This window comes from Argentina silus, assembly GCF_951799395.1.
Source record: "Argentina silus genome assembly, chromosome: 21".
Lineage (NCBI taxonomy): Eukaryota > Metazoa > Chordata > Actinopteri > Argentiniformes > Argentinidae > Argentina > Argentina silus.
In genome coordinates, this window is record NC_139675.1 from 7,205,657 (window position 1) to 7,228,156 (window position 22,500).

General features: G+C 48.3%; 1 protein-coding gene across 1 annotated transcript in view; it reads left to right on the forward strand.

The window, feature by feature from the left end:
- Window positions 1-12,309, forward strand: part of fhdc1 (FH2 domain containing 1) — a gene marked incomplete at both ends in the record, with an annotated part of 16,103 nt that extends 3,794 nt beyond the window's left edge. Inside the window, 10 exons of the mRNA XM_083692833.1 lie at window positions 1,891-1,993; window positions 2,334-2,419; window positions 2,918-3,018; window positions 5,150-5,220; window positions 5,560-5,667; window positions 7,242-7,312; window positions 8,635-8,752; window positions 9,423-9,587; window positions 9,769-10,586; window positions 10,710-12,309. Coding sequence (XP_083548959.1) covers window positions 1,891-1,993; window positions 2,334-2,419; window positions 2,918-3,018; window positions 5,150-5,220; window positions 5,560-5,667; window positions 7,242-7,312; window positions 8,635-8,752; window positions 9,423-9,587; window positions 9,769-10,586; window positions 10,710-12,309 — 3,241 coding nt within the window. The remainder of the gene's footprint in view (window positions 1-1,890; window positions 1,994-2,333; window positions 2,420-2,917; window positions 3,019-5,149; window positions 5,221-5,559; window positions 5,668-7,241; window positions 7,313-8,634; window positions 8,753-9,422; window positions 9,588-9,768; window positions 10,587-10,709) is intronic.
- Window positions 12,310-22,500: the final 10,191 nt, after the last annotated feature.

The window sequence follows — 22,500 nt, forward strand, 5'->3', positions numbered from 1 at the left end:
GGACCAATCAGAGACCGCTTTGGCTCTCCTCCATCTGCTTGGTCTCTCCCTAGCGCAACAATGTAGCGGAGATGCTAATTAGTCCCCAAGGTGACCTGTCAGACTAAAGCTCACTGGTGCAGCTAGAAAACTAAGCAGGTGAGGCTGGTGGAGGACAGGCTCATTGTAATGCATGGAATGGAATGTGGAATGGTATCAAATACACATGTTTGATACCATTCCTTGTTCCATTCCATGCATTACAATGAGCCCGTCTTCTGATTTCTCCCTCCACCAGCCTCTCACTGGGCTAACCCTGGTCTCTTGTGTAACACCATGAATCCTGGTGAAGGTTACTGCTCTCTACAGAAGGATAACAGCATAGCTTCTGTAAACCAACCAGCTACGGCAAACTAAAATTCAAATCAGACTTCATTTATATCACACAGTCATACTGTCATACACAGATACTACTGGGCTGTCTTACTAAGACACACTGATGCAGGAAACTAGAGCAGATCAGGCTCATTCAGAATGGATCACTGGGGCCAACTCTAGTCTCTTAGGTAATTTTAAAGTATTTTTGTATATATCAATGAGGCTTTAATGCACAGAATAATAATATTTTGGTACCATGCTCATGGTGGTCTGATGAGCAATATACTTGAAAATGTTAGCCTCCGCTATCTTAGAACCTATGCACTGTACCTATGCACTGTACCTATGCACTGTACCTATGCACTGTACCTATGCACGATGCTGAACTGTAGTAGAGAGAGAGGGAAGGAGAGAGGGAGGGAGGGAGAGATGGGGTGGGGGGGACAGAGAGAGGGAGAGAGAGAGAGAGAGAGGGAGAGAGAGACACACAGACAGAGACAGAGAGAGAGTTGTAGCTCCTGATTTGCCTACGAGCAAGTGAAGATGATCTCATCGCAGGTTTGCATGGCTGCCGTCATATTTTCATAACATTTGCATCTGTCACAAGAGCTCCTACATCAGCACTGCCGTCCACAGTGCAGAGAACACTGGCAACTGTATCACACTATTCATTGACCTTCTTTGACGTAACGTAGTATGCCCTGCTGCACTATAATAATGTAGCAGACTGCCGTAGAGGACATTTTAAATGCCAAACTACCTAGACTGTACTCCTTGTACTTTGGGAGGCTGGTGGAGGTAGAAATCGGAGGACGGGCTCATTGTAACGCACGGAATGGAATGAGGAAAGATGTCAATGGAATGAGAAATGGTACCAAACGCATGTGCGTGCATTACAATCGGCCCGTCCTCCCGATTTCTACCTCCACCAGCCTCCCCTGATCTTGACTATGACACCAGATTCCCCCAGATTGTGGCCTTGCTAACTGAGGCCTTGCTGCAGTAGAACGTCTCCTGGGTTGGGTCAGTTGTACGGTTGTCTCCTACCAACCATGTATATGGCTGCTCCTGTCTGTTCAGAGATGACTTTCACACCCTCAGCTGTCGCGCTCACACACTGGGTAGCTGGATTTACCACCCTGGAGGGAGGGAGATGGAGGGAGGGAGGGAGGGAGGGAGGGAGGGGTGGAGGAAGATGGAGGGAGGGAGGGAGGGAGTGATGGAGGAGTTGTCACACGCTGGGGTGGCTGGTTGAGTGAGGGCTGGATTTACCACCCTGTAGGGAGAGAGGGAGGGAGGGAGGGAGGGAGGAAGAGAGAGGGAGGGAGGGAGGGCGGAGTGCTGTGCTGTTTACCAATGAAATAAACTGAACTGACTGATTTTCTTCCACTTCTCTTCTCCTCTCTCCACAAACCCTCTTTTCTGCTCTTCCTCTCTCTCTATCCCTCTCTCCCCCTTCTCCTTTTCTTTCTCTCTCTCTCTCTCTCTCTCTCTCTCTCTCTCTCTGTCTCTCTCTCTCTCTCTCTCTTCCAGGCCCAATCACTCCATCGTGGAGGACATTCGCCAAGGAGACAGCAAGCTGTATGGAGCCGAGCTCCTCAAAGACCTGCTGAAACTGCTGCCAGAGTCAGAGGAGGTGTGTGTGTGTGTGTGTGTGTGTGTGTGTGTGTGTGTGTGTGTGTGTGTGTGTGTGTGTGTGTGTGTGTGTGTGTGTGTGTGTGTGTGTGTGTGCGTGCGTGCATGCGTGTGTTGTTGAAGCTGACCGGTTGGGTACCGCGTGTATCTCATTCACTGTGGTCAGCAGACACGTATTTGACATGGTTTCAAATATTTGAAAAACTTGAGGTGTTCTTGATTTCCTTGTCAGACACAATGTAAGCACTGGAACAGTCTTTTAAATAAAAAATACTTTAAACCATTTCAAATACGTTTTGCTCTGACGGTAAGCTGTGCTTTCATCTGCGTTTGTCCCCTAGATCAAGAAGCTGCAGGTGTTTAAAGGAGACCCCAGTAAACTGACCCTGGTGGACTCTTTCATGTACCTGTTGATCCAGGTGCCACGGTGAGACACACACACACATGCACGTACGCACACTCTCATACATGCACACACGCAAACACACACACACACACACACACACACACACACACACTTTGCACACCTTTAATGATTTAAATACTGTAATCCATTGGTAGCCAGCGCGAGTCCTGAAACCTACAGCCTTGTTTTCTGTCCAGCATTCAAATACACCAACAAGATTTATTATAGTGCTGGGCTGAAACAAGTAGCTCTCCAGGCCCGGAGGAGGCTGGTGGAGGTAGGAATTGGAGGACGGGCTCATTGTGATGCGTGGAATGGAATGAGGAATGATATAATTAAATAATAAATAATACCATTCCTCATTCCGTTCCACGCATCACAATGAGCCCGTCCTCCAATTTCTACCTCCACCAGCCTCCCCTGGTGGCCACAGGGAAGTTGAAATGTGCAATGAGTGCAATGAGAGTCTCTGTAGGCCACTCTGTCCACTAGTGACCCCCCCCCCGCCCCCCCCCCCAGGTTTGAGGTGCGTATCGAGGTCATGGTCCTCAGAGAGGAGTTCTTCCCCTCCTGTGCAGTCATGAGCCGAGAGATCGATGTCATCCGTGTGGCCACTAAAGGTAATGATGACAGACCACACACACACACACACACACACATACACACACACACACACACACTGTCTCTCATACACACACAAACACACACGCTCGCGCACACACACACACACACACACACACACACGCACGCACACACAGACACACACACACAACCTGTTGGCAGGTGACCCAGATATATGAGTGGGTGGCGGTGCAGTCGTGAGGTGTGACAGGACCTGGCCGGTGTCATCTGAGCCGGGGGGACAAAGAGACAGTACCTCGATACTCATGTACATGTAGATGACTGGCTTCAGGATATAAAGAGATGTGGAGGAATGCACAGTATCTCAGTGCTTTACAATAAGAAGAAGAAGAAGAATGATAATAATGCATTTATTTTGTATAGCGCTTTTCTCAGCACTCGAAGACTACATTCCATGGAGAGAACAAGAACAGATGGCTAAATAAAAACACAGTCAATAAAAACAACAATAAAAATAGTTATTGATAAGATTAAGATTAAAAGCAAGTTTAAAAAGATGGGTTTTGACACCTGTGCTAAACGTCTATGGGTACAGAGAGAGAGAGATACCCACTGTGTATACTTAGATAGACGCATGTAGATGTCTGGATTAATGACAGCACATTTGGGTCATCAAATGAAGATATGTTGACAGAGAGAGAATGTGGACTGTAGTCAGTTGCAGTAGTACTGTAGGATGCTGAAGCGTTGACGCAATACGAGGGTAAGAGAACCGTGAATGAGGTCGTAGTTTTTATTCATTTTATGATGATTTATTTCATTTTATGATGAATTACAATCAACAGTGGGGCTCGTATTACCAGTGCTTATAGGCTGAGACACACACACGCTCGTGTACGCACGCACACACACACGCACACACACATACGCACACGCACGCACGCACACACGCACACACACACACACACACACACACACACACACACAGCCTGACATGCATATGCATATGAAATGAGCTGATATGGCCTTATGCAGCAGAAGAGCGGTGTTTTATACAGTCACAGCTCTGGCAGTTGGACCTTCACTATTTGCAGAGAATCTCTGATAAACGGTTAGTAAGCTGAACATGTCTGAGGAACGCAGCATTCTGCTAGGTCTGCTCTTGGAGGTCTTAGCTAGGGGTGACGCATGATTCTGGATGATTCTTAAAACGGCTTAACACACACACACACACACACACACACACACACATACACACACACATCAGTCACATACTCTCTCACACGCACACACACACCAGACACATACTCTCTCACACGCACACACACCGGACACACACTCCTCCCTCAGTGAATTTTGGGGATTTACAAATTGTCCAATAAACATTGGGCCGTATTGGACAGTAGCTCAGAGGTCTAACACTTGTCATTTCAGCTGAGTCACACGTTCTCACCCCTGCTGCTACACTCTATAGGCTTTCTCACACACACACACACACACACACACACACACACACACACACTTGCACACACACACACACACACACACACACACACGTCGAGCCCTCATACAGAAACCCCTCTGGCGTGACCTTTTCACAGCGGAGCAGGAGTGAGACATTAGTCTTACACAGCACTTGGCGAATGGATTCATTACCGTTACCTTTACCATTCACGGTTTTATTACCTCTCACCCTCCAGCTCTCTGTCAGAGGATCTGGCTGTAATAGAGACACTACATTTAAAGGGATGGTTCACCCAAAATACTTATATTCACATAATGATTTTTATGATGAGTATTTCAGAATTTAGATTTAGATTTTAGGCTTGTAATGACATCATCTGTTTGCTGCTGTGTTGTGTCGTGATGTAGTTCCATTGATGATGGCTAAAGGGGGTAGTGACTGGAGTGAATTGGGGAGAGATGGAGGAGGGAGGGAAGGAGGGAGGGAAGGAGGGAGGGACGGACGGACGGAAGGGGGGAGAGAGGGATGGGGGAGGGTGTGTGTGATGGGGATGGACAGTAAAGGTGTGTATCAGGGATCAGCTTTGTGCTCTGATTGTTCTGACTGAGTTTGTATCGACCTCTCTCTCTCTCTATCTCTCCCTCTCTCTCTCTCTCTCTCTCTCTGACCCTCTGTCTCTCCCACCCCCCTCCCCCCCTCTCCAGAGTTGATGACCTGTGAGGAGCTCCATGCTATCCTACACCTGGTCCTGCAGGCTGGCAACATCATGAACGCGGTAAGTCTCTCTCTCTCTCTTTCTTTCTCTCCATCAACCTTGGCAGTTTGTCTCTTTGGGTATCTCTGAATTCTCCCAGCTCTTGAGTGTCTTTTTTGTCTGCCACTCCCTTTTTCATTCCCCCCCTCTCTCCCGCCTTATCTCCCTCCCTCCCTCCCTCCCTGTCTGTCTGTTTTGATGATGGCTGGTGGGATTAATGGCTTTTATGACACTGTTGTGACACCAGTCGTTTATCCTCCGACTCTCCTCTCCTCCTCTCTCCTCTCCTCTCCTCCTCCTCTCCTCCTCTCTCCCCTCTCCACCTGTCTCCCCCTCTCCTCCTCTCCTCTCCTCCTCCAGGGTGGCTATGCAGGCAATGCGGTGGGCTTCAAGCTGTCCTCCCTGCTCTCCCTGGCTGACACCAAGGCCAACAAGCCAGGGATGAACCTGCTACACTTTGTAGCTCTGGTGAGTAATGGAGCCTGCTACACTAGTGTGTGTGTGTGTGTGTGTGTGTGTGTGTGTGTGTGTGTGTGTGTCTGTGTGTGTGTGTGTGTGTGTGTGTGTGTGTGTGTGTCTGTGTGTCTGTGTGTGTGTGTGTGTGTGTGTGTGTGTGTGTGTGTGTGTGTGTGCATTCTCTGTTGTGAGTGATGCAGAGGCCAAGCACGTTAGTGAAGCAGCGAAAGTCAAGACGAAAGCGGCCTTGTAGCATTTTTACACTTCAGTAACGTCAATGAAGCATAAAATCTGAGTTCTGCTTCCTATCATACATTCTGAATGTAGGGTTAGTTTCGCTGCAGCAGAAATATTGGACATATCCTGACTGGAAACTAAATAAAATGTGTTAATGCCATGCTCTGGCAGCACAGAGTGTGTGTGTGTGTGTGTGTGCGCGTGCGCGCGTGTGTGTGTGGCCTGTTGCAGAGACACCAGCTAGCCGAGGGAAGGCCCATTCCAGTTAATGAATATTTAATGCTGCAAAATCCTGCTGTCTCTACATGTGTCCAACATTTAAATACTCTATAATTATCATTTTAAAAGTGTGAATTTCAAATGTGGGTGACTTCTTAGAAGAGACGGATGTCCTTCTCTGCTTCTTCCCTGAGGACGGAACACCGCTCTCACTACTGGGTGACTTCAACATCCAATCAGAGAAGCTTTACTCGTCTGGACTACTTGACCTTCTCTCCTCGTTCGACCTTACCCTGTCCCTCTCTCCTCCTCCCTTCTCCTCAAATCCACCCCCTCCCAGTCAGTCTCTACCCACACTGTATCGTCTCGGCGGAACCTGCGTACTCTCTCCCTCACCGCTTTCTCTTCCTCTGTCTTATCCTCCCTACCATCACTCCACTCTTCCACCTCAGCTGGCCGCCTGGCACCGCCGCCTATATGTGGATGCAGCAGTCGCGCTATATGGTCACAGCTTTTCACTGTCCTGGCGCCCTGCTGGTGGAACGAGCTTCCCACTGCTGTCAGGACTGCAGAGTCACTACCTATCTACCGCCGTAGACTGAAGACTCATCTCTTCAGGCTACATCTTGACTGTCCCTCCTAAAGACCACTTCATCCCCACTACCCCCCTGTACAGTTTTTCTACTGTAAATAAAAATAAATAAATAAATAAAGTAATTCTTCCTTCTTCAGGAATGTGACTGCCAATGGCCCCTGGCCCTAGCATAGATTTGTTTTTCTTATGATGACTGATGTATAGATGATTCACTTACTTAGACAAATGTACTTGTTCATTCATATCTGATGGGCAGGATGGTGGAGTAAACAGTGTCCAAATGCTAGACGTGTTGAATATTGCAGGAAGTATAGCCGATGGCAGATGTTAAAATCTGAAAAGAAAACAAAGAAAAAAAAATTGATGCTGGCCAAGCGTGTTTCATAAGAGGACAGGGTGGCCTCACACTCACATAGACAATAGTGTGTCCTCTACACGACCGGGGAGGCTTGTGGAGGTAGAAATCGGAGGCCGGTCACACTTGTTTGATACTGATGAATGTGACCGTCTCATCGTCTGCTAACTCTCTACTCAGGAGGCACAGAAGAAGGATGAAACCCTGCTGAAATTCCCGGAGAAACTTCAAGACGTTCAGAGTGCTGCCAGGTAAAAGCTCCATCCACACACGCACGCACACACTCGCACACACACAGACCCACACACACTCACACACACACACAAACATATACACACACACACACACACACACACACATGCACGTGCACCAGAGGCTTACGAGGAGTTCACTCCAGCCAAATGTATACCTGCTACTTATGGGTGCCCTACAGGGCTTATTTTATTACCCAGATAACCCATTTTACAACCAACTCCATTCCTAGATTGCTGTGCGGTCAGATAGTGCTACTACTCTCTTAAGAGCAAAAACAAAGCCTAGCAAAGTCCTCAGTTAGCCGGTGTTGGATCTGTAAGTCCTGCTGGGTTTGGGTTAGGGTTAGCGCTAGTGCTAGGGTTAGGGCTAGGATTAGGGCTAGGGTTAGGGCTAGGGTTACGGTTAGGGTTAGGGTTAGGGTTCCGTTGTGGAAATGACAGGAGGAAATAGATGGAGTGTATCTTATCTAGTCAATTACATTGAGTGTCAATTGGCTGGAACATTTTGGCTGGAATGACTATTGGCTAGAATGACTATTGGCTAGGGTGACTATTGGCTAGAATGACTATTGGCTAGAATGACTATTGGCTAGGGTGACTATTGGCTAGAATGGCTATTGGCTAGAATGGCTATTGGCTGAAACAGGCTCCTGCTTTCAGTTGGATGACAGATCTGTACTCTGACTCCTCACTTGAAAACACATTTTAATTGAATGTAAAACAACAAAAGCTCAGGGCAGGCTGTGACAGTCTGAGCCTGTCCTCCGATTTATACCTCCACCACCCTCTCCTTGTTCTGTACTGCCAGTGTTTAGACTGCAGCCTCTTCCCTGTGGCTGATTAGCTCTCACTTCCACAAGGTCATCTCTGCAAATTCCTCTCTCACACTGTGCCAAAGCATTACTCTCTCCCTGGATGGACTTGTTATCTGTCCCTCCTGCTCCTTGTTTGTCCTTCTCTCCTCCTCCTCTTCCCTCCTCTCCTATCCCCTCCTCCTCCCCTCTCCCCCTCTCATCCTCCTGTCTTCACTCCAATGCTACTGAATGTGCAGTATGAAGGAGGGATTTTCCCAGATTCATTATTCGTTTTTACCTGAAAATCAGGGACATTTTTTGTGTCTGAATTTTAGCATTGAAATTTACTGTTGTGCCTATAACATACCTGAGTATTCATGTTCATCTCTCTTTCTCTCTCCCTCTCTCTCTCTCTCTCCCCCATCTCCCTCCCACTCTCCCTCTCCCCCTCCTCTCTCTCTCTCATTCTCTCCCTCTCCCTCTCCCCCTCCCCTCTCTCTCTCTCTCTCTCTCCCCCCCCTGCAGGATATCAGTGGAGAACATTGAGACAGAGTTTTCATCTCTCTACGTCAGGACCAGGTCCATGGAGGAGAAGGTTCAGAATGACCCTGAACTCCTTCAGGAGCTGGACCCATTCCTTCAGGTGGGACCACATTCCATCTGGGAATACTGTCTTGGAATACCATTTGGGAATACTGCTCTGGGAAGAGGCTGGGAATAGGCTGGGAATAATAATAGCAATGATATACTATACCAAAAATGTCACCAAAACCATTCTGTTTGTAAAAAGTATTTTTTATTTTACGGAATGCTCTATTACCAGTATATCCCACAAAAGGCCAGCCAGCCTGCCTTTTGTTTAGTTTTTGTTGCAACCAAAACGGTGCTTTTTCTTTCATGGGGCAATCTGTTAAACACCATAGAAATAGAATGAATAGAACAGACTTGCCCATTCAAATCATTATTTTATGGTGGATGTACCTGCGGTCATCATTTGGAAGTTTTAGCTTACAGCTTTAATAACAACCAACTCAACTCAACTGACATTGGAATGTTCAGTCAAATGATGCTTCCAGTAGTTGCAATGGTGCGAGGGACTCATTCTATATCGATGTTTAACTCACTAACTGCCAAAGAATTCCGGAACCTAGCGTGCCAATTGTTATGTCTTTTTTACCTAGCAACAATACTTTTATTTGATACAAAATGAAGCATCATAATTGATGCATTTTTAGTGAATAAAGTCACCCTTGGCACTCTTGAATGTTAACAATTTCGGTGACTTTATTCACTCTTGGCACTGTTCCCTCCAGAGTTGTACACGGACGCTGCAGGACCTGAAGAGGCGGAGGCTGGACCTGAGGAAGGAGGGCAACGCCCTGATAGACTTCTTCTGTGAAGACAAGGACTCCTTCAAGCTGGATGAATGCTTCAGGATCTTCCAGGACTTCTGCCTCAAGTTCAAGAAGGCCGTTAAGGTGAGGTCCTCACGTGAATTTGACGTTATACGTTTTAAAGTGTCCCTGAGTCATTGAGTTGAATGTGTTTTATTTGTGTAACATCGCATGCGTGGATTTACTCTTATGAAATACTTATTGTTGTGGTACACTGTTTTGTGACCCTCCCCCTCTCTCTCTCCCTCCCCCTCCTCTCTCCCAGGACAACCAGGAGAGGGAGGTGAAGGAGGCGGCCAGACAGCGTCGTCTCAGAGAGCTGGAAGAGAGGCGCCTGGCGTGGTCCAGCGCCGCCGACCACAGTGGTGCCACCAGCGGAGGAGGAGGAGGGGGGTTCGGCCGGAGCAGCAGTGAGAATGACGTGGACATGCTCACTAAAGAGGGCCTGTTAGACTTCCTCCAGCAGCGGCCCCACAGCCCCCACAGCCCTCTGGGGCGCTCCGCCAGCGCCCGCCGCCACCGTCACAACATGGCCACCCTGGCCGACCGCCAGCTGCACGGCTACCTTGAGCTCTTCGGCGGCAGCGGTACCGGTACCGGCGGCGTTTCCATCGTGGACCAGGCCAAGTTCAACAGTCTCCCCCGGTCTAGCCGGACCCACCAGAGGAGGACTGCGGCCTGGCTTCTGTCCCAGGACGACAACCGTGAGCTGGGGCTTCACGCCAGGCAGGTGGCCCCGGTCACCTCCCCCCGGGCAGACACGGAGCCCATCAGCCCCCTGGCCCGCTTCTCCTCTGCGGGCTTCACTAGTGCATATGAAGACCCCTTTAACAACAACAACAACAACAATGACACGATGCAACCCTACACCAGTGTGTCGGAGGGGAGCTTCCTGCCCCGCCCATGTCACAACCGGAACTTGTTTCAGCGGACGCCGGTGGGCGAGGGCGGGGGGGCTGTGGTCGGGGGTGTGGTCAGCAGGCGAGGGAGCACCACAGGCCAGATGAACGTGAGCTTGGAGAGACACACGCTTGTCCCAGGCCTGCAGCCGTTCTTCCCCAGCCCCAACATCAACAACAACAACACCAATCCCCCCCCTCCCTATGACCACCAGGGGGCAGTGGTGGTCACTGATCTGGAGAGGCCGGAAGGAGAGAGGGAGCCTCCTAAGACTCTGGTGTTGGATGCTCCTCCTCCTCCTTCTAGTAAGACTGTCGAGAGAGGGCCGGAGCCCAAGGCAGACTGGGAAGGTAAAATGGTCGCTGCTCAGTTTGTTACTTCCCCTCTCCAGAAAGAGGAGGAGGAGGACAGTAGTACCATCTCCTCGACGACCTGCGACACGCCCCTACCCCTAGACCCCTCAGTGGCCAATAAGAAGCCTTTGTTTTACATCCTGGACTGCACTGAGACAGACTGCTCTGTGGCGTTGGACTACTCTGAGATAGAGAGCTCTTCTATAGTGAAGGAGGGGCTAGTGCCCGACATAAAGCCTCCTGAGTGCAACACTGACCAGGGGAACCTTCGAGACCCCGGCTCCCTCTCCTCCTCCAACTTGGAGTCCGCCTCCACCAACGATCAGTCCATCTCCGCCCCAAACAATGAGCTCTCAGCATCGCAGCCCAATTTAGTGGACGACTGTGCCGCGTCGGTCACTCCCTCCGTCACCACCGAGGAGGGGGACACAGATAGCTGGGACACGGCCGAGGGGAGACAGTCAGTAGAGGGGGACAACTCCAAGGGCGTACAGACCTGCAGCCCTAAGGCATCACACACCAAGAGCAGAGGAGCCTCTAAATCCTCTAGAGCCGGCAGCACAGCAGGGGGTCGCGTTGGTGTTAGTGGTGGCATCCGGACCCTGACTCCCACAGAGACCCAGGGCATGCGGAAGGTGGTGCCCATCACCAAGCTCACGCGGACGGGCAGCAATGCCAGGCGGATGGAGAGACCTCCGGGCCACGAGAGCACCGAACCCCCGCCACGCCGGGCTCTCCGCGACCAGAGCACCCCGGCCAGAGGGAGGGGAGAGAGAACCACCAGGCCCCCCCGCCACTCCAGCCTGCCCCCCCCAGAGGAGTCCAAAGCGCAGAGGGGGGGCAGTGGTCTCTCCAGGTGGGTGCGGGACCCCACCCAGAAGAAACTCACCTTCAGGAAACCGGGCGCCAAGCCAGTGAGGAACATCCCCAAGCCGGCCCCGGAGGAGAAGATGTGCCGGTCCACCATGAGGGCCCTGGCCCAGGCCCAAGCTTTGGCCCAAGCCCAGGGAGGGGCTGGGTTAGTGGCAGCCTCAGAGGTCAGTGCCCCTGGGACCCCCACACACGGCCCCCCCAAGACCCCCTCCTCCACCCTCCCCAGCTTCGCCCGCAACACGGTAGCCTCCTGCTCCAGGAACAAGACTGAGCTGGCCCCCACTATCTCCAACCCCCCCACCCCCTCCCGGAGCCCCTCTCTCCTGGGCCGGACTGCCTCCCAGAAACAGGCAGACAGATCCACCCTGAAGGTTCCACAACCACAACCTGCAGTTCCCCCTCCGGCCGCAGAGGGGCAGCACTCACACTCTCAGGGGGACGAGGAGAGGGAGAGAGAGCGGGAGAAGGACAGGCTTCAGGGGGCTGGAGTGGGGGGGAGGAGGAGGGTGCAGAGTGTCAGGGCGTCTAGTCGGAGCGGCCAGCGCAGTGATACTCCCCCACCACTGCCCGGCCACCAACGCTCTCGCAAGACCAGCAGCAGCTTCTCTGAGAAGTCCATCCACTCACGAGACTCGACTACTTCCTCCTGCAGGACGCCCCTCAAACCGACCTGGAAGTAGAACTCAACGCCTCACTTGACATTATGCTGCCCCCTATAGGCTAACTGTAAACTGTAATAGCTCTGTAATTACTGTAGTTACAACATTGCATCAACATTCTGTTACATACTGTTGCACAGTAGTGTGTTATTACATAGTAATAGAGTCTAGCGGTTTATATTATTTCACAAGTGGAATAAGGACTGTTTGGTATTGCTCTTTGTTATTCCACTTGTGTAATAACACAAACAGCTCAACTCCATGTACTACGCAACGACCTAATGATTATGTAGAACAACATTAATACAACATTGCTGCTAGAGTCATGACAGAGTTGCTACACAGGGAGAAGGACACAGTTCCCGGACGTGAGAAGGACACAGTGGTTAAACGTAAACTAATCAGCAAGACATTTGATTTCCTTTGTGATTGACAGGTCCAGGCTCTGGCCGTATTGTATAGCTATAGTGCATTAAGAGCTGTTCTGTACCTCTATTGGTTTAAAGAAGCAACCGACCAATCCATCCCTGCTCATCTGCACCAAGGCCTCCCTCAACCTCCACCTTGATTTAATGAACTGCAAATAAATGCTGTCCTCTGTTCTGTAGTCCAGGGGAGGCTGGTGGAGGTAGGAATCGGAGGACGGTGCATTACAATGAGCCCATCCTCCACATTGATTTAATGAACTGCAAAGACAAGCTGTCCAGTGGTCTGTAGCCTACCATGTGTCACCGCTGTGTAGATAGAAAATTAATAGATTATTTTTTCATGATGAGTCCCTGTTTGTTTTCAAAAGCATATTTCACAGGGAGAGAAAAAAAAATGAAACTGACAAATGGCAAAAATCCCCCTTTTTGTTTTTCAAGGAGCCTCTTTTGCCTGCTTCCGTGGTCTTATATCAGGGGAGGCTGGTGGAGTCGTAAATTGGAGGATGGGCTCATTGTAATGCATGGAACGGAATAAGGAATGGTATCAAACACACCATTCCTCAATCCATTCCTTGCATTCCATTGAGCCCGTCCTCTGATTTCTACCTCCACCAGCCTCAACTGTCTTATATGTAATAATGTAATTCTGTATGCGATGATGCTGTATGTATAACTAGAAGATAGAATCGCTACTGAACATCTTTGAATGCTGCTAATTAGCTTTTGACAATTTTTGGGGACTGAGTTGTGTGTCCTTCATTCAGGGTACTTTGAGCTGTTGTTTGATCCGTTTGCCTTGCAGCTGTTTAGTGTCTGTGGTTTGGTTCTATTACTGCGTACCATTTCTCTAACCTTCCTCTGAAGTATGCACTTATGTGAAGTATACTAAGGCAGTATGCACTTGTGTGAAGTATACTAAGGAAGTATGCACTTGTGTGAAGTGAGAAGTATACTTCCCCTACATGGATATACACTAAGGGCTGGTTTCCCGGACCTAGATTAAGCCTAATTTCAGGTCAGAATCTCCATTGAAAGTGTGATGTAGTCCAAGACTAGGCTTAATCTGTGTCTGGGAAACCGCCCCTAAAAGCGTGGGATTAGTCAAAGCGTAGGCTGTTACACCAATCCCATTTCCATCTACAACCACCAGAGGGGGGTGCACAGCACAGGTGCACATTTCAGGAGAAGGGTGGAGAGGAAGTGCACACTTCAGGAGAAGGGTGGAGAGGAAGTGCGCACTTCAGGAGAAGGGTGGGGAAATGGGACGTAGCATGTAATGCGTCCTCCCTCCCCCTCCAGCCTCCTTTCTTTGCACAGCCATATTGTAAACTGACCGGAAAGCGGTTTTGATTGAATATGGCAGTGCAGTAGGCCTACTGTATTCACACCGGCTTGTCTGTTGGTATGTTACCTCTAATACAGTGCAGGATGTCCTTCGTCATGTCCCATGTCTTTACACCTGCTTGTGGTCATGTTACATACATGTATGTATTTGTGTATCAATAATACGTCTGTGTTTCTAAATGCTTTAGAACGCCTCCATCCTAGCATGGGGTAGGAGTCCACACACAAAGGAAAGGTTTTTTTCCTGCTTATTATGCTGTAGGCTAGCTAACTCAGCGCTAACACTGTCGGCTAGCTAGCTCAGCACTAATGTTATAGACTAACTAGCTCAAGGCTAATGCTATGACATGAACGGCATTGAACGAACGTGTAGCGCTGTGGATTGAAGTACTTATTATGGTGTTATCGGTCTTCTCAATGTATTGTCACTGTCTCCTTTGTCGCACTTGACTTTTCTACCGTGAGTGTCGGACATCTTGTGTTTGTCAGAATCATTGACGCTGGAACACCCATTGGCTCTCCTGGACCAATAGTTGAGAACCCGCTTCTGTCACCTGTTATTCAGCCCTGCTGTGACTGCTCTTCACACCACTTGCCTTTCAATCAGCATTGTGCCATTGACTTGATTAACAAGAACAACCACAATAACAGCAACAACAACAACAACAACAACAACAACAAGTGCTTTAACTTGAAGCTTGATGTAGCTGTTCCATCACCAGTAGAATCTCCTCAGTTGTAAATAAGAGATGAGTAGAATCTTCCCTGACATTCCATATTCCATAGCCCCAATATAAAATAAATAGTTACCTATAGACTGGATGTTAAAGATCACACCGGATGTCAGTGTGTGTGTGTGTGTGTGTGTGTGTGTGTGTGTGTGTCCATGTTGTTGTAAATAATGTAAAGACATACTATTTTTGATTATAACTGGATGTAGTTCTCAATATGTTTCCATGGTATATACAGTACATGGGGGCATGGTGTTACCGAATGTTAAGGAATTCTGTTGACGGGAGAAAGTTGTGAGATTGCTTTATGTTCCTTTCTTCAATTCAGATCATACAAAACCACTGATTGTCCGTATGAGCTAAAATCTTTAATCACAAGATCACATTATCGTTTTGTCCTTTCGTTTTCGGTGCATATTTAGACCCTTGAACCATCTCAGCTCAATCTACTGTAGTCTGAAGAGATCTCATGAGATCTTACCAGTAGCTCTGACGTGGCTGCACCATTGTTACATGGTTGAAACCATGGGAGGCTGGTGGAGGTAGAAATCGGAAAACGGGCTCATTGTAATGCATGTAATGGAATGAGGAGTGGTATCGAGCATTACAATGAGCCCTTCCTCCGATTTCCACCTCCACAAGCCTCCCCTGGTTGAAGCTCCCAGAGCCTTCGAGCCTGCATCAGCCAGGCCACAGACTCTTCCTGCTCCAGTCTGCCATGCAAATGAAGTGAGGGGCTGAGAGGGCCAGGAGACACCAGGCTGTATGTCACTGGTAGACAGACAGACAAGTCACAGCTCATGATTAAAGAGGAGAGACAATACTCTCTCTCTCTCTCTCTCACACATACTTTCTCTCACTCACTCTCTCTCTGTCTTCCCCCCCATCCCAGATTGATGGCCTCTGCAGGGACACAGAGAGTCTGTCAGATGAACAGACCCCAGATCAGGTCCTCAGCATTCTCTTCATGGGTCCGTCCTGTTGAAGAGAGACCCCCCCACCCCTATCCCACAATGCCTCCTGCTGTCTGCTGGTTTTAGGAGATTGGAGAAGAAACAATGGGTGGCCTTTACATTAGACTCACTAACGACACACTGGGACCTATGTGGAATTTGAATAACACACACACACACACACACACACACACGCACGTATAGACACTCACACACACACACACACTCACTCTCACGTACGCACACACACACAGATACATGCACGGTGTCACACACACACACACACACGTACGCACGGACAGTTACACACTCACACACACACACACACACACACACACACACACACACACACAGCCCTCACCGACCTCCCTCCTTCCACCACTTCACTCCCTTGTTATGGGTAGGTCACCATGGTGACCTGCCCAGCCCTGCCATGTAGCTAGCTATGGGAGTGAAACACTGAAGCAGCGGTCTGGCTGACTTATTTCCTTCTAAACTTAGACAGCAAATAGAACACAGCACTCCTCTAAATCACAGCAGAGGAGAAGTTACAGACCCCTAGACAACCCCACACTGGTGCAGAGGTATTTAGTTCATGTTTTAAAGGGGTAGTTCACTTTTTTACACCTTGGAGTTGTTTAAATGGCCACTGCTAACTTTATCCACGACTAACAAAAACAACAATGGAAGTGATGGGGCCAAGTAGACTAAGTTCAAATTTGCATGGCCAAATCAACTCAAATAAACATTCTGTCTTGGTTGGTAGTTACTTTGAGGTGATTTGGCTACAAATATTGAACATACGGTGGGTTTGGGTGAGTGGGTAGATGGATGGATGGATGGATGGATGGATGGATGGATGGATGGATGGATGGATGGATGGATGGATGGATGGATGGATGGATGGATGGATGGATGCTTTGGCCAGGGGCATGGATAGGTGTGGTGTGGTGTGTTGAAACCAGGAGTGAGCTGGAGGATGGAGTTTCTCCACTGTTGTAAAGAGATTCTTCATTAAAGAGCATCTGACTACACATGTCACAACTGTACTGTAGGACCCACAGTTGTGTGTGTGCGTGTATGTATGTGCGTGCGTGTGTGGGTCGTAGCTGCTCTATACTCAACAGAACCTGGGTCCAAAACACACCTGCGCCAAGCTAGCTAAATCGTAAAACTTTTTTCGTTTTCTAAAATACTTCAGAGGTGCGATTGATTTAGCTAGCTTGGCGCATCAGGGTGGCGAGGGTGGCACTTCAGGAGATGATTCCATTGTTTCCATTGCGCCAGGAACAGCTAAATCAAACGCACCTCGACCCAGGTCTGCTACTGGACCTGCCTGGGTTCTGCTTGGCCTTCTTATCCACAAGAAAAAACATGTTGTAGTTAGTAACCAAAAATGGCTTTCCATAGACGGTTCTACATGGAACTCAAAAGAGTTCTACATAGAGCCCAAAAGAGTTCTACATGGAACTCAAAAGAGTTCTTCAAAGGGTGTCCCTGCACGGGCCAAATGAAGAACCCTTTTTGGGACCCTTTTTTGAAGAGTGCATGTCACTGTTGCCTGGATCTAAAAACGTGTCTCCTATACTGCAACACAGAAAAAACTTACTGTCTGTAATCACTCAAAAACACAGGGCTGGATATGAAACATGATTATTATACAACACTGGGTTTATTTTCTCAATGATGATATTTTGAAAGAAATCAATAAAATATCACACAATGCTCCGTCACTGGATGACTGGATGACTTATTTCTCTCGCTCTCTTTTTATTCCTTTGCTGTCTTTTCCGTGGGGGGGGGGTCTATACAAATGACCTACGACCTATCTGTGTGACACTCACCATTTGCACGCAGCAGAATTGTTTGTGCCGTGTGGAGAAATATAAAGATATAACTGAAACATCACCTCCTTGTTTGTTGATTTGTCTGTTTTCTGTGTGTGTGTGTGTGTGTGTGTGTGTGTGTGCGCGTGCGATCAGACAGTGTCGACTACAAACTACCCCCCAGGCCTCTTAATCTTCTCCTGTCACTGAAAGCTGTCTGTCTGTGTTTTAATCAATGGAGGAAGAGTTAGGGCCGTCACACGCACATAGGCGCACACACACATGGCCATGCGCGCGCGCGTGCACACACACACACACACACACACACACACACACACACACACTACACATCAGTGATACAGGAAATGATTAAAAGAGGCCAGTAGGATCTCTGTCCTCACGAGCAGAATGTTGAGTTTGGGGAATAACCACTAGAGGGCAGCAGAGCACCATTTATATTCCCACTCCCTATCCCACCTCTATCAACACTTCTATGCTCCTGTGCAATAGGATTTCAGGCGTTTGATCACTCACTCTTTCTCTCTCTTCCTTACCTTCCCTCTCTTTCTGTCTCTCTCTCTCCCTCCTACCTCCCCCCTCCCTCTCTCTCTCTCTCTCTCTCTCTCCTCTCTTCTCCCCCCTCTCCCTCTCTTATCCTGCTGTGAAGTGAGTCATTGAGTTTCAAATGCTGACTGTCTGAGTCTGTCTAAGTCTGTCTGAAATGCTGACTGACTGAGTTTCACCGACTTGTTACTTGTATTGACTTCCTTTATCTTATAAATCTATATAATTTGGAGATATCACTCATATGCAGAGTAAAACTAATCTGTAAATCATTTCCCAGTTTCGACCTACGTGATATAATAAACCTACTGTACTTGCACACCTGTCTTGAATGAAAAAAAATATTAAACAATGAGGCCAACTCAGATTGTCAATCATGATAAATGCCTACACCTGGGAAGGTTGAATGGCGGGACGCAGGAGACGCTTGGTTGAGAAAGGGGCTCCCGGTAAACGGTATGACAGTTCAGTTGGCTTGGCACGTTTATCAACGTTTCTCTGCCCGTGTGCACCGTGGGATTACCGTTATTCTCTCAATCCCTGCTTTATCCCCCGGCTCAGACAGACACCTGCGGAGCGCGCGTCAAAGAGCCGGCGGTTGACTCACTTTCACTCTGCCGCCGTTATCACTGGAGTTTCTTCTCACGGAGTACTGAGTGGGACTTACTTCATAAAAACAAGACGACAGAGTTTGTTAACTGAATTATGACATTTCCATCTGACGGTTCTCGCATCCTGGGGAGCCGCTGAAGCCAACTGCTGCGCAACGGTCGAGGAGGAGGAGGAGGTGGGCTGCTTTAACCGCAGGCTCTTCAGAAATAGGCCATGTGTCTGCTAGCAGAGCTGGGAAGAAAACAGTCGCGGCGGGGCGCCGCGTATAGCGGGAGGTCTAAGCTACAGACAGGGCACTTTACCCGACACTAACGGCAAACTGTGGGTGAGTGCCACTGGGTATCAAGCCCCCGTTTCCGTTGGTCCTGTGGTGCGTTCCAAAGAGCAGTGTTTCAAAGAGACGGCCACCGTACCTAACCGTGCTCTAGCCGGGTTAGATCAGGTTCACGTCATTGTTAAAAGGTTTCCTTGTTACTATAAAGTTAAGCTACTGTATGAACCGTGGTGCGTGTTGAATTAGTCATTACATGGTAAGAGATCCTGTTGGCAGAGAGGCCAGAGGTATTGCCTGTATCATTGAGCATAGTGACAGTCATGGGCCAACAGGTAGCCTGGAGGGGGAGGCAGGTAGCCTGGAGGTTAAAGAGGCCGGCCAGCAATCGCTCCAGGAGGGATCTGGATGTGAGGTGGTGACTGGAGGGTTGCTGGCATCATATCCAGGTCCCTTGAGCAAGGCACTTAACCCCGAATTGCTCCAGGGGCGCTGACTTGGCGTGCCCAGAGCCCAGAGCCCAGCGCTCTGCTCGTGTGCACGTGTGTTGTCTCGGAGGGGGGGCGTGCAGTGCGTGTTGTCTCATTCCAACAATTGATGTGAATTGATTGCATGGCAAACAAACATAGGCATGAATAGACAGACATCACTCTGGAGGAGGCTCATTATAATGAATGGAATAAGGAATTTTTCATTCCGTTCCATACCATTCCATGCATTATAATGCATTACAATGAGCCGGTCCTCCGATTTCTACCTTCACCAGCCTCCACTGGTCAAACTGTGACAACGTGTCGGCCTATTTGGGGTGAGATAATTAAAGGTGTCTCTGGTAATCAGAGCCAAACTCATTCTTTAAAAACATGAATGAACATAACTAGGCTTTAACATGTTGGCATAACAAAAACCATCCTGGTCTTTTCCAGGTTTTGTATCCGAAAATGATACTGCCTCCAAAGTAACCTAACTTCCATTCATTGCCAAATGTTTATCCTCCTCTCCCCCACACACCAAGCCAGGCCTACCACAACAGGGAAGGCTGGTGGAGGTAGAAATCGGAGGATGGGCTCATTGTAATGCATGGAACGGAATGAGGACTGGTATCATACATGCGTTCCTCACTCCGCTCCATGTATTACAATGAGCCCGTCCTCCGATTTCTACCTCCACCAGCCTCGCCTGTCCTACAATGACAGGTGACCTTCCTGCCTGTCCTTTAAAAGGCCAGCACTGTCACAGCAGAGTCCCCCTGTGGACATCAAAGCCACAGTGACCTCTGTGTGTGTGACCTGCTATGAAGCACGCACACCGGGGCCCAATCTCAAACCTTTCCCCTGCGTTCCTCACAACCTCTCTGTTAGCATCCTCAGAGATTAGCTGCTAAGAGGCTAACGCAACAAGAGAGAGTTAATCTCAGGTATCTGCTGTGTCAGAGGGGATTAGACTACTCCAATGTAAACACACAACGCTGACACACACACACACACACACACACACACACACACACACACACACACACACACACACACACACACACACACACCACGAGGAAGAAAGTTGTAAACACATACTGACACACATGGACCTGTCACACACACTTTGGTAAAGCGTGTGTGTCAGATTTGTGTGTGTGTGTGTGTGTGTGTGTGTGTGTGTGTGTGTGTGTGTGTGTGTGTGTGTGTGTGCACGCGTGTGTGTGTGTGTGTGTGTGCGCACGCGTGTGTGTACAAAGTCGTGCCATCTCTGCTCCTGTGTGACATGCTTAGCGATCAGCTGAGGTCAGCGTATAATGAGGCTAAACAGTAATGGCACTGTACTCCCTGCTGTGTGTGTGCGTGCGTGTGTGTGTGTGTGTGTGTGTGTGTGTGTGTGTGTGTGTGTGTGTGTGTGTGTGTGTGTAACAATGAGATATTGTTCTAGACTGTCTACAAGCACTTATCATAGATGAATGCCCCCAATGGCTTCAACACAACACAGAGGGCTCGCATGGATGGACAATAGACCTATTATTGTTGACATACAGGCCAGGACAACAGCTACTGTTGCACTTTGTGTGAGTCGACAACAGACTTAGGAGTATGATAATAGTAATAACAATAATACATTTTATATTAATGAGCCCCTTTCTAAACACACTGTACAGACCAGGGTGGTATGTTGAGAGAGGTGGGATGGGCTGAGAGCAGCTGAGGGGTGGAATTAAATAAAAATCTCAAGAACTACAACAGTTAAAATTAAAAATATCTTAGCATGTACACCTTAAATAATGCCAAAAATACCATAAAGGACTGAAATTACCATGTGATCTATTTTTTTTAATTGTGACAAAAAACGATTAAATATTAATATTTTTAAAATATATATATATATATATAACTAATAATAATAAAAGTACCTTGTAGATAAAATGTAAAAACTCTAAAAACAAATACAACAAACAAAGTACTTCGATGAGGTACGAAGTGACTGGGTTAATAAATAAGAGTCTGGGTTAATAAATAAGAGTCTGGGTTAATAAATAAGAGTCTGGGTTAATAAAAAAATAAAAACATACGGTTCAGACGGTAGTTAGGGGGAGGGATATGGTAATATGCACAGCAACAACAAAGAGAAGCAGAATACCCCCCCCCCCAGTACCCTCTGCATTAGAATAAACAGCAAGCTGTCACCCTGCCACAGAGATTACACCTCTAATACCATAACCCTATTAGGCCAATGACAGGTTCCAGGTGTTGTGACAGTATCGGTGTTTGACACTAATGGTGTCTCCTTCCTGTGTCTGCAGGTCCTTTTATGATATGATCAGAGGGCAACCTGTCATCACCCTGCCAACTCTGCCCCAGAGAGAGAGAGAGAGAGAGAGAGAGAGAGAGAGAGAGAGAGAGAGAGAGAGAGAGAGAGAGAGAGAGAGAGAGAGAGAGAGAGAGAGAGAGAGAGAGAGAGAGAGAGGTGCTTCAAAGAGAATGGAAGAAGAGCCATGGGGTAAGGAACCACACCACAACACACACACACACACACACACACACACTCACACACACACACACTCACACTTCAACCGTGACATGCTGTGTCTAGTTTCTTCCCTCCAATCACTTAGCTGATATGTAAATGTTGAGTGAATGTGGGTCTTCTTTGATCTGCTCAGAGGCAGTACTATCACACACACACACACACACACACACACATCAACACTATCTACCATCGTTCCTGATTCCTCCCCTTCTGAGACACAGTAAGCGCTGGACATCTTGCACTATTGCAGTGTTTCATCTGTCTTCCTGCTCTGCACCAGAGTGCTCCACTGCATACTTATTCCTGGGCCATTCTCCCTGTTAAGCAATACACAATGCATCTGTAAAGTTATAATCAGCTCAACGCACGCACGCACGCACACACACACACACACACACACATTCAGACAGCCCTGCTTCTTCTCTTTCTGTCAGTATCAAAGAATTCTGTAATCAAAAAGGAATGCAAATA